At 33.6% G+C, this 15,371-nt stretch overlaps 1 protein-coding gene across 1 annotated transcript; it reads right to left on the reverse strand.

Moving 5' to 3' along the window:
* Window positions 1–649: 649 nt before the first annotated feature.
* LOC107840883 (sucrose synthase) lies at window positions 650–7,398 on the reverse strand. Its single transcript, XM_016684824.2, has 14 exons — window positions 7,119–7,398; window positions 4,553–4,683; window positions 4,211–4,337; window positions 3,968–4,119; window positions 3,687–3,879; window positions 3,102–3,437; window positions 2,915–3,010; window positions 2,646–2,819; window positions 2,438–2,554; window positions 2,166–2,332; window positions 1,855–2,079; window positions 1,212–1,775; window positions 984–1,122; window positions 650–896 (listed from the first exon to the last, which is right to left on the reverse strand). The coding sequence occupies exons 2-14, from the start codon at window positions 4,648–4,650 to the stop codon at window positions 867–869; spliced, it is 2,418 nt and encodes an 805-aa protein (XP_016540310.2). The 5' UTR covers window positions 4,651–4,683; window positions 7,119–7,398; the 3' UTR covers window positions 650–866.
* Window positions 7,399–15,371: the final 7,973 nt, after the last annotated feature.

The following is a 15,371-nucleotide window of genomic DNA, read 5'->3' on the forward strand; positions in this document are numbered from 1 at the left end:
TGAATCCCTCTTGGTCATGCGGCAACAACTTTACCGATTACTCCAAGACTCCCATTCTCTAGAAAGATTTGTCATTGATTATGTAATTTATCTTTGCTTAGAGAGCATGGAAATTTCATCATTCTGTATTGTTATGGTTCTGTATTGTGATGATAATGAATGGTAATTTCTCATAGAAAATGACATAAAGCAAACCAAACTAGTGCTCATGAAGCAAGACAACACACACTATTCTAGCATTACTCACAGAAAAGACAAAAAGATACGGTACGATGCACAAATTATCCCGCGTTAGTAGAGTCCAGAGAAGAACTGCACCTAAAGAGGCGTGATACAAATTATCCCGCGTTAGTAGAGTCCAGGGAAGAGCCGCACCCCAAGAGGTGTGATATAGATTATCCCGTGTTAGTAGAGTCCGGGGAAGAACCGCACCCCAAGAGGTGTGATATAGATTATCCCGCGTTAGAAGAGTCCGGGGAAGAGCCGCACCCCAAGATGTGTGTGATATAGACCGCGTACACTAATAAAATCACTAGTGGCTTTTCCCACAACTCGAACCAGTTACCTATAAATTACACGAAGACAACTTTACTGTTGCGCCAAGGCTTCCCTTCTATTCTAGCATTAGTCATGATAAAAGAAAGCTGAATTAAACAGATTGAAATTTGATCTTTTTTATTCATACTAACAACTTAAAATTCTCCAACCAATATTGGCAGAACAAAATGTAGACCAAAACAGAAGTACAAAGAAAGGGGGGTGGGGTGGGGGTTGCGTGGGGAGGTAGTTGGCAAACAAAAACACTAGACAGAAAATTAAAACCAGAAGCCTCTTCTTGTTTATTCAACCAACAGGCACACCTTCATTCACTCAGCAGCCAATGGAACAGCTTCAGCCTAAAAGAAAAACCAAAGAAAAAACCTCTCTAAGAGAATGTAATCGCGTCGTAAACACTAGGCGAAAACGCAGGTAGAAGAACTCACCATCTTGCGGTACTTGAGAGCGTAAAACATTTCAAGATAGCGACGGATTTCTAGACGATCAAGCTTGGAAACATGCTTCCAGAACCCGTAAACAGCTGCCAGTGTCAACAGCCTCTCCGAGTAGATTTGCCACGTGTACCTGTAGTAAAGACACGATAAAACATCAATCAACTATGCCTGAAATCTTGAATTAGTCTCGATGGTTAGTGTTGAGAAAGAGTTGCTTACTTCTCTTGAATGCGCTTCAGTCCACCAGTTGAAATGGTTTCCCAATGCGAAGGGTCTGTCTTACATTTCTCAAAGAAATCGGCTAGCAGATCAGCAGCTTGCTCACCGTGATATGGATCAATGTGGAAACCGGACTTTCCATGAACGATGATCTCAGCTGGACCACCGTGATTAGTTGCAAATGTAGGCAAACCACAGGTCATGGCTTCAACAACGGTCAGACCAAAAGCCTCGTAGAATGCAGGCTGCACGAAAGCTCCCCTAGTATCAGCGATGTATCGATAGAGTTCACCATTCCTCACTCGGTTCATCTGGGAAGAAATCCATCGGAACTGGCCGTTCAAATTATGAGTCTTTATCAGCTCATACATCTTCTTCATCTCGGCCTGTTCTTCCAAATCCTTGGACTCTTTCCTTCGGTCTCCACCAACTACAACAAGGTTAACCAACGCCCTCAGTCGTGGATTCTTCGCGTACCACTCAACAAGTCCGGTTAAATTCTTCACACGATCCAATCTAGCCATCGTGAATAAGATTGGTTTGTTCCTGTCCTTGAGCACACACCTGCAAAAAGCACAACCTGTTTAGCACAACATCGTCTACATAAGCAACGTAAATCTGTACCACTATGGTAGAAACTTACAGATGTTCGTCATTCTCAACGTCACTATACAGCAGCTCTTCAATTTCAGGGTGAAGTGCTGTAAGTCTCTTTTCCGTCTCAGAGTACGGGAAGTAGAGGTTAACATCAGCTCCAGGTGAGACAATGTTGAATTTGGGGTCGAACACATCAATGCCGTGAACAACTCTGTACAATCCAGGCATCGTGAATGCCATATGGCTCTCATACTGTCCCACAGTGTCCTTGCTGAAAAAAATCGACAAGGATTTAGGATTAAGCACGGGAAAAAATGAATACAACGGTGTTCAACGAAAGCATGTTAATGTTTGTACCTTCCTGCTATCTCCTGAAAGGTGCTTGTGATGATGAAATCGGTGTGATTCATCGCAATAAGATCAGCTGTAAACTGGGACGAGAAATGGTATTTTTCGTCAAACTTTTTCCAGTAGATATCGGAATCAGGATACTTCGTTTTCTCCAACGCGTGGGCGATGGTGCACTGCAGAAGGCAAAGAACACGGTGAAAAAGAAAAACGTTAGTACTCTTAGCTCCAAACTAATGGAAATGCAATCAGATATATAAGAGGTGAAAACACCCACAGACCTGCGTTACGCCTAACTTGTGAGCAAGCAAAGAAGCAGCAAGATTGCCCTCGCTGTAGTTGCCGATTATCAAATCTGGCTTGGCCTGCAGTTCTGCAGAAACTTCTTTCGCAACATCCTGATGTATGAAAAATCAGTTTTATACTAATTAGTAAATTGTTCCAGATACGTATCGGAAGATAAGACGAATACAATGAAGCTTTTGTCACCTCGATGAAAGTCTCCATGTATGGCCACACTTCAAAACGAGAGATCCATTTGCGAACGATGCCCTTCTCAGTTCTAAAAGGGACCCTAAGTATATGCGAGTGTTCTGTTCCATACACCTTCTCAAGACGCTGACCGCAAGTGGTTCCAACTGCATCAGGCAGCAGTCGAGTAACCTGGGAATAACGGCAAGATCAGTTGTCGAAACAACGAGAAATTATGTATATATAATACTCGCTCCTCAGAATATACAAGTACAGGAAATACTAACAATAAGAATACGCGGTATGATATCAAGTCCTTGCTCCTTCATGCGCTTAAGCATTTCACGCTCCAAGGCGGGAACTTGATCTAATATGTAGACAACCTAAACATCAAGGGTGAAAGACCTTAGCATTCACGAAATCGAGCATTCGAAAGATAATTAGCAATAACGACTAACGATTTAGGAAATGCACCTGGCCACCAGTATCGGGATAACCCAAGACGTTTTCTTGGGCGAAATATCCGTGAGGGGAAAGGATAACCACGTTAAACACCATCGGAATTCTTCCCAAGAACTTCTCAAGAGTACATGAGTCGGGAGCCTCAAGGAGATCAAGAAGCATGCATACCATCTGTAGCACACGCTCCGCTGTGTCCCCCCATCCCTTCTCCAATCCGATTTCTTGGAACTTGTGTTCGAATTCGTAATATGGAGTGTCCGGGGGAAGCATAATGAGGTATTCCTCCGCCTTCCTTAGGACATTTTGAAGAGTATCCGAATTCTGTATTCTGTCGTTCAGCATCATTGTCTGTACGGGAATCATAAAGAACATATTTTCATCAGTCATTCGGTAATGATTCAGTTGCTAGTGACTGCAGAGTTGACGTCAACCAAGTAGTTTTTGGCTGGATCTTGTATTTGTTACTTAGAAATTCACTAAATATCTATAAATATTTAACGGTGAAGCCAAATCCTAATACGTGTCTGAGTGATTATCCTAATAAGTATAGTGGCGTGAACAAACTAAACCGATCAACAAATGAGACTAACAAGTTACCTTGCCCTTGTAATGGTGAGCACGAAGAAATTCGAGAAGCGGGGTCATGCTTTCCTTGTCGTGGAACATTTTGGCAGAGAGGTGCCGATTGAGGAATTCAACTCCATTTCCGATAGATTTGGTGAGAGTTGGTTTAGGAAAGGATGCGGTGAAAGGTTCGAAATCCAACTCGAGAACGAAATTTCCATTGGCGCTGCATCAGGGCACAAAACATACACTTAAACATTGAACAATGAATTCATTATAGCCTATTCTGCAACACATAAAAGAGTGAAACTTACGCTCCATCGACAAGTTCTTCCTTGAATTGCAAATACTCAGGGACAGTCAGCTCCTCGACGATTAGCGCGTTGACATTCACACGGACGTATTCCCAGACACCAGGCCTCAAACGAATGGCAAGTGCAACCCAAGGGGGCAGAACTATCGCTTCCTAGTATAACGTATCGTAGTAATATTCATACAAAAACTCAAAATTATAACAGATATTAGGTCGGTGAGATGTATAGACAAAAACAAATTACCTGAGTGGATTTCAGGAGATCTTCAAACGCATGTTCATTCAGCTTGCTTTTGTCATCTTCGCGAATTGCGTCAAACTCAGCCAAAAGCTGGTGAGGTTTCAAGATCCCTTTTCCGTGGCTTTCGATCCTGTAATAACCAAAACCAGTATAATAATACATCACATACATATTCCTTTACATCGCATACAGAACGAATACGTTTACTACCTCCCACTAGCACAAATATCGAGAAACTATACTCACCAACACACACACTCAGGCAAATGGAAAGAAATCACCTAGAGTTATTTACACGATGACCGAATCTTTTCTAGGAAACAAGAACATGCCATAGGCTAATACCTCGAAAGAAACAGCAGTATCTCATTGCGATGAGCGGCCAAAGTAGCGTCAACACGTTCACGAAGGCTATGAACACGAGTCAGAACACGTTCAGCCATTGCAGTTGATTCGGCAGATGGGAAAATTTTCAACTGTAATCAACCAACAAATAAACTAGTGTAGTTAGTAGAAGTGGCAACACTTAATCTTATCCAATTTACCTAACAAAATTTTATATTGTAACAATTAGTATAATCTCACTGATAAGTGAGAATGACATACTAAAAAAGTCAATGAATCACCTAACTTTTCAACATCATAACGTTACCACTCCTAAGTTTTCAAACCTCTTCACCTAATATAGTCCGGGGTGGAGCCAACAACAACAACAACAACATACCCAACGTAATCTCAGTAAGTGAGGTCGGCGAGGGTAGAGTGCACGCAAACCTTACCCCTACCTCGGAGGTTGTTTCCGATAGACCCTCGGCTCAAGGAAAAACAGCATAAAGCAGTTCGGAAAAAGAGATAACCTACTACCTACTAACCTTTTACGTAACCCGTGTCAGGGGTGTGTCAAAAATTATATTTAATATGTATAAATAATTTATTCAGAATTCAGATCCAACATCCGTAAACTAAAAATCCTGGCTCCGCCTCTAGTATTATAATAATAAAACCGAAACAAACCGACATGATGACATTAATGATACTTTAGTGGCAAAAGCACAATGCAATGCGTTACAACCAAGATTGCTTAGAAAGACTAAACAACAAAAAAACAATAACTCAATTAAGACCCCACCACAACAAGAATCTACAGTGAACTTTCTGTTACAAAAGTAATACTTCATTTTTCAATCTTGGTTTAACCAAAACATCAAATAAACAACAACATAGCCGATGTATTCTGAGTGTACGCAGACCATACCGGTACCTCAGAAATGAGGTAGAGAGGCTATTTCCGACAAAGACCAAATAAAAACAAGATCTTTAAGAAAACCCCAAGTAAGTTTTTGATCAGTAGAAAATAGCAAATGTACTAGGAAAAAACAAGAATTAGGTGAGTAAAGCAAAAGAGGATTACATAAGCTATGTGATGTAGATGAATTTGTCTTAAATGAGGGCACTTTTTAGCTAAGAGAACAGATGGAAAAAAGCTGGAGACTAATTATGTGAACAAAAAGACAAAACTCAAGATGTCATCTTTACACCTCTTGAGGTGATCAAGAGGTGTAAAGAAGCCCGGTGTACTAAAGTTTCCGCTATACGTGCAAGTTCCAGGAATGGACCGGACTACAAGGATCTACTGTATGCAACCTTACCCTGGCTACATTTCTGCAAGAGATTGTTTCCACGACTTGAACTTGTGACCTCGTGATCACATGGAGGCAACTAGACTCCCTTTCTACTACTAAAAAAGTTGGAGACAAAAACTATGTGAACAAAAAAAACACACCTGAAAAATGACATCTATATACCTCTTGGGGGTGATCAAGAACAAAACTTTTTCAAGAAAGATCACTTCTGCTTCGCTCTTGATCACTTTAAGAAAAAAAACAAAGCATCTCGGTGTACTTGAGTTTCCGCTATTCGTGCAGGTTCCAGGAATGGAGCGGACTACAAGGATCTACTATACGCAGTCAGTCTTACTCTGCATTTCTGCCAGAGGCCGTTTCCACGACTTGAACTCGTGACCTCCTGATCACATGAAGACAACTAGGCCCCCCTTCTACTACTAAAAAAGTTGGTGACAAAAACTATGTGAACTAAAAACAAACCTCAAAAATATCATCTACACACTTCTTGGGGGTGATCAAGAACAGAACTTTTTCAAGCAAGCTAAGATCACTTCTACTTTGTTCTTGATCACTTTTTTCTTAAAAAAAGTCTGGTGCACTAAAGTTTCCGCTATATGTGCAGGCTCCACGAATGGACCGGACTACAATAATCTACTGTAAGCCGTCAGTCTTACCCTACATTTTTGCCCGAGGCTGTTTCTACGACTTGAACTCGTGACCTCCTGATCACATGGAGGCAACTTAGACTCCCCTTGGGGGTGACAAAAACTATGTGAACTATCTATACACCACTTGGGGGTGATCAAGAACAAAACTTTTTTCAAGCAAGATCACTTCTACTTTGTTCTTGATCTTAATCAATGATCATTCTCTACTACTAAAAAAGTTAAAGACAAAAAAGCTATATATGTGAACTAAAAGAAGACCTCAATATGGCATCTTTACACATCGTGAAAGAATTCTTGATCACTTTCTACAACTAAAAAAGTTGGAATCTTTAGCTAAAAGATCAAAAAACAACTTTTTTCTGGCTTTATTTTATCAAATGATAAAAAAAACTCATGATCTAAACCAAAAAAATTGGTAAAAAAATTGCTAAAAATTTATGGTGTTGTAGTACAAGTAAAACTCTACTAAAAATCAAAGATCATTAACACCCTTTAAAGATGAGATCAACATTATTCAACTCTAAACAAAATGACTATGTTTTGCATGAAAAAATTAACTAGTAAATTTAAAAACAAAAAAAAATTAAAAAAATAAATTTTAAAAAAATGTAACTTTACCTTAAAGAGGAAAATGCAAAGAGAAAAATGAAATGAGTGAAGCAAATGAAAGAGTTTTTGCTTGAGAATGATGAAGAAAGCAAAGGTAGAGGACACCTTTATATAGTCAAAAAAGTGGAGATTGTAAGTGTTACAATTAATTAGGTGAAAGATTTAAATAAGTAATAATTAATTACAAAACAATATGCTAATTAATGATGGCTTCTGGATTAGTCAGTAAGAAAAATTAACACTTAGTTTGGTGGTGGTGGTTATGTATTGTTTAATAATGTATCGTATTATATCGTACTGTGTTATTTCAATGAATATATAATGTTTGAATAAATTGTATCGTGATCAGTGGCGGAGCTATGTTGCTCCAGAGGATCATTCAAACCCTCTTCGACGAAAAATTATATTTTTTTTATACTATTTTTACATGGTTAAAAATATTTTTATGCTTGTATAGTATATGTTGACCCTTTGATTAGTTCGTATATTTACTTCTGAACACCCTCAACGAACCCCTTTGATTAGTTCGTATATTTACTTTTAAACCCCCTCAATGAAAATACTGACTTCAACACTGATCGTGATGTTTTCTTTTAATGAATATAATGTTGGGATTATATCGTTGTTTGTGTTACATAACATCAGGCATTGATAGTTTAAAGGATAAACGTATAAGATATAATGTAGAGTTATCATAAAAGCTACGTTAAACTCTAAAATATTGTTATTAGATGACAAGACGAGGGGCGGTGGAGAGATCAAAGTAACTACATGATCATACTAAATCGATAGTTACATAAAATGGATTTTTTTGTCTGTAATGTGTAAATATTATATTACATCAGACATCGATAGTTTAAAGGATAAACGTATAAGATATAATGTAGAGCTATCATAAAAGGTATGTCAAACGCTAAAATATTATTATTAGGTAACAAGAATGAATATGTAATATTTGGATAATAGTAGCGTATTGTGTTGTTTTGATGAATATAATATCTGAATAAGAAATATCGTTTTTCGTTATTACATAATATAAAACATTGATAACTTAAAGGATAAACGCCGATAAAGAAAGTAAGATATAACGAATCTATCCTAAAAGATACGTTAAACGATAAAATATTTACGACAAACTAATGGCAGGAAATTAAAGTAACGAGAATCATACTAAATCGATAGTTACATAAAATAGATATTTTTCTGATCATTACATAACAGTTTATTAACCATATGCTACATTAAAATTAGTAAAAATTAAAATATTTATTATTTTAAATTTTAAACTTACAACACAATTAAATCAATAGGTAATAAATCCAAACAATGTGTGTAATATTCTATTTGAAATACAGAAACATTATTTGATAAATCTGATTATATTGGTCAAAAGTCAAAGTAAACAAAATTTAATTAGATTATTCGGTCAACATATTGAAAAGTAATTACTTTTGAATAATAATAATAATAATAATAATAATAATAATAATAATAATAATAATAATAATAATAATAATAATAATTGTTGTTGTTGTTGTTAAGAAGTTAAAAAGGTAGATTATCTCTAATTACTTTTAAAAATCTTAGTAAAACATAAATTGCAAGACAAGAATATTCTTTAAATTATTTAATTGAATTATAAAATACTCTTTTGAAAAGTATTTCGAAAGAAGCAAACTTTGAAAAATCAATCAAACAAATATAAATAAACAGAGTTACACGTTACCTATATTGATAAATGATATTAACTTTATAGAGTAATTAAGGAATACAAGCTGATCTAAACATCATTATCATAATAAATTTAATATTTCTTAGTCTAAATTTGGACTTTTATTTCTATTACAATCTTTTATTAATTTTTCATATTTAAAAGTTATTTTTTTTAATACATCTGTTTATATCTTGTGGGATTTCATTGGATATGTATGTTATTTTTGTTGTTGTTAACTCGTTATAATACATGTGTTTATATAAATATCAATTAATATATCCAAGATTATAATTTCAAAACAATATGTTTTATTAAATTATATGTCTAATTATAAATTCCTATTACAATTGGCAGCTGCTTGTTTATAGTAGTTTTTAATCGAAACCACTTGATTAAAAAAACAATTAAATCAAAACCACTTTTATTCCCATCTGTATTTGACACTAATCCTGTGGACCCAATTTATTTAATTTAATAAAACTAAAAACTTTATCCACTTTGCTACTTCTCTGTTCATTCATTTTATTTTATAATATAATTTTAAAAATAAATAAATTAAGTATATATTTTGTGCTCAGGAAGGGAAATTTTAGAGTAACTTATAAAATTATTTTATTGTTACTTGATCAGGAGGTTACGAATTCAAATTGTGAAACAGTCGCTTGCAAATATATGGAGTAAAACTTCGTTTAATAAATTTTTATAATTTAATTCTTTCTCGATCGTCACGTATAACGAGAACTTTAATATATCGAATTACTTTTTTTAAAAGAAAAATTACTATTAAATTTTGTGCTCATCTTTTGACTCTTTCCCAATTATTTTATTTTTAATTTAATTAAACAATAAAATAATGCCAATTAATTGAACTAAAGATGTACTGTGACACGTACTACTATTTTAGGATAATGTAGTATAATAATGTAGTATATTGTTGTACTACTACTTTCCTTTTTTTGTCTTGCACCTGAAATTCTGTTCGATCTGAAACTCGATTAATTTAAATTCACGTTGTATATATAAAGTCCGTTAAAAGAGAAATTGAGAAAATAGTTCAATATATTAAATCTTTCATTATGCGTGAGGTTCGAAAAATGATCGGACCACAAGGTACGACTCTAGTTAACTAGCCATAGTTTATTTCCAGACAAAATAACATCTTTTTTTGAGTCAAAGGTCTATCGGAAATAATCTTTTATCTCAAAAAATAGCGGTAAGATTTGAATACGCACAATTCTCTTCAAGCCCTATTTATGAAATTTCATGAGATATAGTATCGTTACGTTGTTACTATTGATTTTTTGTCCGAGTAAAGAATCTAGTACCTCCCTGAACTATGATCAAATTTGCTACAACACACTTCAATTTCACGGGGTCCCTATTAACTCCATGAACCAAATTTTAGCATATTTTTGTCAATCTTTTTAGTTGACGTGACATCTTTGACGTGAATCTCATTTTATGTAATAAAAGGTGTCACGTCAGCACAAAAGAGTGACAAAAATACGTTTAATTGAGTTCGGGGAGCTAACAGGATCCCTGTAAAATTAGAGTGTGTTGTAGCAACTTTGACCATAATTCAAAAAGGTACAAAATATTTATATTTTACGTCATTGATCACTAGATCACACAAATTTGTAAAATCACATTAATTATCACATTACAAAAATGGTATGGTAAGGTGGGTGGATGTAACTTTATATCTAATCCTTATTAAAACCTAATTAATAAGTATTATTAACAATAAATTCAACTTCTTGTCATATTTGTTGGAGTCAAATTAGGTAGGAAAATGGACAAATGAAAATTGACTTACTAAGAAATTAAAAATAATGGCAAAAATACACCGTTAACTCTTTAAATTTGTTATCGTAAACATTATATTCGAACTATGAATTAATTATCTCAACATGTGATAAAGCGTTTCTACTAGACAGTTTTAATTCATACTTTGGAAAAAGTTAATGCGACATGTTTATAAGCGTTCGACATGTTAGATGCACGTGATTCGATTGATGAAATAATATCTCTGCAACTGTTGTTATAAGAAAACACTTATAATATTAGATCACATACATAAATGATATTCAAGTTTTCTATATAATAAATATGAGTTAATTTCATGAATTGGTTACTCAAGTTTCATTTTACTTTACTGACTAGAGTCAATCAGACTAATTTTCAAAATTAAATTGAATGAAATTAATTTAATATTTTAAATTTAAAAGTTAATTATTCAAAAATGATACAAAAAGTATTATAAATTGTAATCCTTCTCGTATTAATAGACATTTTAAATTATGATTAAAGTTCACATAATTTGGTTGTTGAAAAGAAAAGCGCGACTAGTAAAAATAAACGGAAGAGCTCCCAGTGAAAGCAAAAAATATACTAGGTGATTCTTTTTATCTGTCCTAACCTTTATGGACAGAGTTACCTAGTATATATTGCTGGTGGGAGATAACAGATATTCCATAAATTTTATCGAGATACGGAAAAGCTGATCCAGACACAACGATTATAAAAAAAATGAACACAAGAATTAATAACTTAAATTTAAGGAAAAAAGTTTGAAATATATGTAAATTTTGACGAAATTTGTTGTAATAAACCTTAATTTTGCGGGGATTCTATGACCCTCCTAGATTTTTTTTACCGTATTTCTGTGGCATATATTTTTCAGCTGGACCACTGCGTGAATACCCGCAGACTGAGAGTGTAAGGGGTCTGAAGTGGTTCAACTAAACAAATATACGTCACAGGAATACAGTAAAAATAATTTAGGAGGGTCATAGGATCCCCGCAAAATTAAGGTTTATTACAATAAATTTTGTCAAAGTTTAAATATATTTCAAACTTTTTTTCTTAAATTTTAGGAAAAACGCAGTATTTCCACCCTGAACTATACACGAAATTGCTGAGACACATTCGAACTTTAGGAGGGTACTATTACCCCGAACTAACTAAAACCGTATTTTTTGCAACCTTAGCGCCTATGTGGCACATACTTGTGCCTTCGTGGACCTTCAGTGTGTTGATTCACTGATGTACCATGTAGACATTAAAATTATTAAAAATATAATTTTACTTAGTTCAGGAATAATAGGACTCTAAAATTTGAATATTTCTCAATAATTTTGTATATATTTCAGAGCAGAAACAAATCATTTTCTCTAGATTTTATTTGGTGGAAGTATGTAAACCAATTGTACATTTGAAGTATGTGTAGTCATTTTCAACAAACTAAAATGAGAAAATCTATGGGCTATTGGGAGGGCGGGGGAGGCAAAACTACCTTACTTTTATTGCTTGCCACATGTTATGGAATTTAGCAAATTCTTCCTAATTTTAAGTCCTACATTTTAGGCTATTTGAACATTATAGTCAACTTTTTTAATTTTTTGATCATATATTATAATATTCTCTGACATGATAGCTTACATCAGGGACGGAGCTAGTGTATATTGTGAGGGTTCGAACGAATCAGTAACTTTTTCGTAGATTCTGTGTTTGTATTAGAAAAATCAATAAATATTAAGATGATGTCTCAATGGTCAGGAGAAAGGCGGAAAAGCCTTTTCATTGTGTGGGGATATGGGTTCGAACCTCGCCCTTGCCAATGTTTATCCTTTTTCGCTCGAGATCGTTGCGATGCGAACGCTTGTGAGTGTATTAAGTAAATTAAACAGATACTCGCTAGTCTGAATTGTGCATCAAAATTTCATAAGAGAAGAAAGCTTTTAACGTGGGTCAGCGTATAGTCCAATCCATTCTATTTGTGACGCATCGAATCGTCTTAGTATTAGAATCCCCAAACGTCAAATTCTGACTTTGCCTCTGCCTGACATTTTCTGTTTGGGGGGTGTTTCTATGGCTTGAAGTCTTGAGTACTTAATCTTTTTAGCTCGAGATCGTTGTTCGGTCTTAATATTAGAACCCTTAGATGTCAAATTCTGACTCCGCTTCTGCGGCTTACATTTTCTGTTGGGGTTTGGGTGGGGGGTCTTATGGCTTGAAGTCTTGAGTACTTAATCTTCGGATCACAGATAATAATTTTACCAGTTATTCAAAGACCCCCTTATAGGAAGTCGTTGCAAGAAATAGAATTGACAAAAAATAAAAACTAGCAAAATTCTCGATTCATCGAAAAGTTTCTTTGTTGCTCCTTCCTTGACGAAGGCACCTTCTAATCTTGGCTTCGCTTCTGCTTGAGTTTCACCATATAAATAGGATATTGACGTTACCTAATTATTAATTATTATGTAAGTGAAATAAATCATAAATCATAAATTATTTTTCCAATTTTTGACATGCAATAATTACGGCAAACATCATTTTCATAATTTTGAGGGAACATCAATGATTTAACATCAAGAATATAAATATATCACAGTATTATATTTATCGTCAGCTAAAATATCTTGTTTCATGTGAAAAAGAAAAAAGTGTAAAAGTTTTTTATTTGGTTATTGAAAGAGATGTTTTTCCTATTTTGATATGATTGCATATTGACAATTTAATTCATACATAAGTAACAATTATTATGTCTCAATTTCAAATTAATTTGAATAAATTATATTATATGTTAATATTTATTTTAATACTCAATAATCTAGAAGTGATCGAGTCTATGTCATAATTTGTGAGAATAAAGTCAGAGTTTTCGCGGCACCTATGATTGTACGTCGTCATTTAATTGTATATGAGTTAGATGCAGGGGTCGCGCTAGACGTTCGTCTAATCGATAAAATCGTGTCATTTTTAAATTTTAAGATTTATAATCTCAAAATTCTAACTTCACCTCGATTCAAATTACACGACTTTAATTTATAGTGTTTCTATTCTTTGCTAATTGTTATAAGTGTTCTATAATTTTATACATATACAAATTAAATTTGAAATAAAAAAATTTAAAGTTTGATTTAATTAAGAAGTATTTCAAGTAAAATAATTAATATTCATTATCAAATATTGCATGGGTGAAAGTGGAAAATAGAGTGGTTCTAAAGCAAGTCCAGCTAATATTTTAAAAGGACATTTAGTGTATTAAGTTTTCGTTATGGGTAGAGTTTGAAAAAAAGTCGGACCATAATCTGATATTATTTTAAGGATTCTATTCCCCGTATTATAATAACTTTTTTCAGATTTTTCGCTCGGTGTTTGATACCTGCATTGGAGCCTCGACTAATCCAAATCGCATCCTGCATGACTCATTCTGGGGGTGACGCTCACAACAAAATTTTCTCCATACCCAAAGCTTGCACCCGAAACCTCTAAGGATGGAATAGTCTCATCAATATAATTATAGTTCATAAATAATGTATCAGAATAATCGAAGTCATTGCATTAATAAATCGCATATATGATATCTCTATGTTTCTTTTATAAATAAATACTTATAGTTACATTCAATTATAAATTTTCAAATACACATAATTTTACAAAAATATAATAATCTATTAGTCAACGATAATAATAACTAGCTAATTAATTAATTAATTGATATTTAATTATTTAATATATGATAAAAACCAGTGAACTGCTTTGATGGTTTTGTGACCACTTTTATATTGATAGCTTTACCAATTGACATATCTTAATTGTACCATCACTTTCTTTTAACCTTTTTATAATTGTTTTAATTTTAAGTTTATTAATTATAAATAAATATTTGGTATTTAATACTTATCACGAAAAACAACAGGTGTATTTACCTACCACAAAGTTATATAGAAATTAGAAATTTAAAGTCTGGCGAAAAATATTCTTAATTCGAAATATTAGGAGATAAGAAAAATGCGATCACTACATCAGATGGCTCGGCTAAAAAACTTAAAAAAAAAAAAAGATGATTTTTATGCATGTATTAATATTTCTATTTTGTCTCAATCCATCTAATTAATTATTGTGCTAGCTATGATAAGGTTAATTAATTAATTTTGTTCAATTATATAATCTTTGATGTGATGGTAGTGTGCCAAGAAAATTGGGTACTAGTTAATACTTCCAAATACAATAATTTTTCTTTTTTAATGTAATATATTTCAATCAAAGTTTATGGATAAGCTCTATATCAACCCATTGACTTTTTTGGCCCTTCTAAATAAATATAAATTTGTTTTGAAAAATAAGTGATTTTCTTATTTAATTTTGAGATGTTAAACGAGTAAGTAGAAAATATTATCGCCAAGAGATTTTATATCAGAGCAAACACAACGGTGTTGAATGTCAGTTATGAAGTTTGTTTCCTTAGTTCGACAAACAAAAGTCATTTTACAAATATTTTAAAGAACTTATTTTCATAGCAAGGACGTAATATTTTGACCAACCAAACATTGGAACCATAGAAGAGTAATTGGACATCAAAGATAAGTAGTAATTCCTAAAGTGAAAAGAATCATAGATATGCCGGTCATTAGAAGAAAAAACTGCTATAACAAGATTCATCACGTATCATCTGTAGATATGCCAATCATTATAAGGAAGAACCGCTATAACAATATTCCTCACGTATCATCTGTAGATATGCCGGTCATTAGAAGGAAGAA

The sequence above is a fragment of the Capsicum annuum genome, chromosome 9, assembly GCF_002878395.1.
Source record: "Capsicum annuum cultivar UCD-10X-F1 chromosome 9, UCD10Xv1.1, whole genome shotgun sequence".
In the NCBI taxonomy this organism is placed as follows: domain Eukaryota; kingdom Viridiplantae; phylum Streptophyta; class Magnoliopsida; order Solanales; family Solanaceae; genus Capsicum; species Capsicum annuum.

What these genes read in the sequence shown, in the direction of transcription:
- LOC107840883 (XM_016684824.2), bottom strand. Translation starts at nt 4,650, where the DNA reads ATGGCTGAACGTGTTCTGACTCGTGTTCATAGCCTTCGTGAACGTGTT. An exon ending in ACAAGTTAGGCGTAACGCAG is followed by an intron (nt 2,333 to 2,437) that starts GTCTGTGGGTGT and finishes TGCCTTCTGCAG; the next exon opens with TGCACCATCGCCCACGCGTT. An exon ending in GTTGAGAATGACGAACATCT is followed by an intron (nt 1,776 to 1,854) that starts GTAAGTTTCTAC and finishes TGCTTTTTGCAG; the next exon opens with GTGTGTGCTCAAGGACAGGA.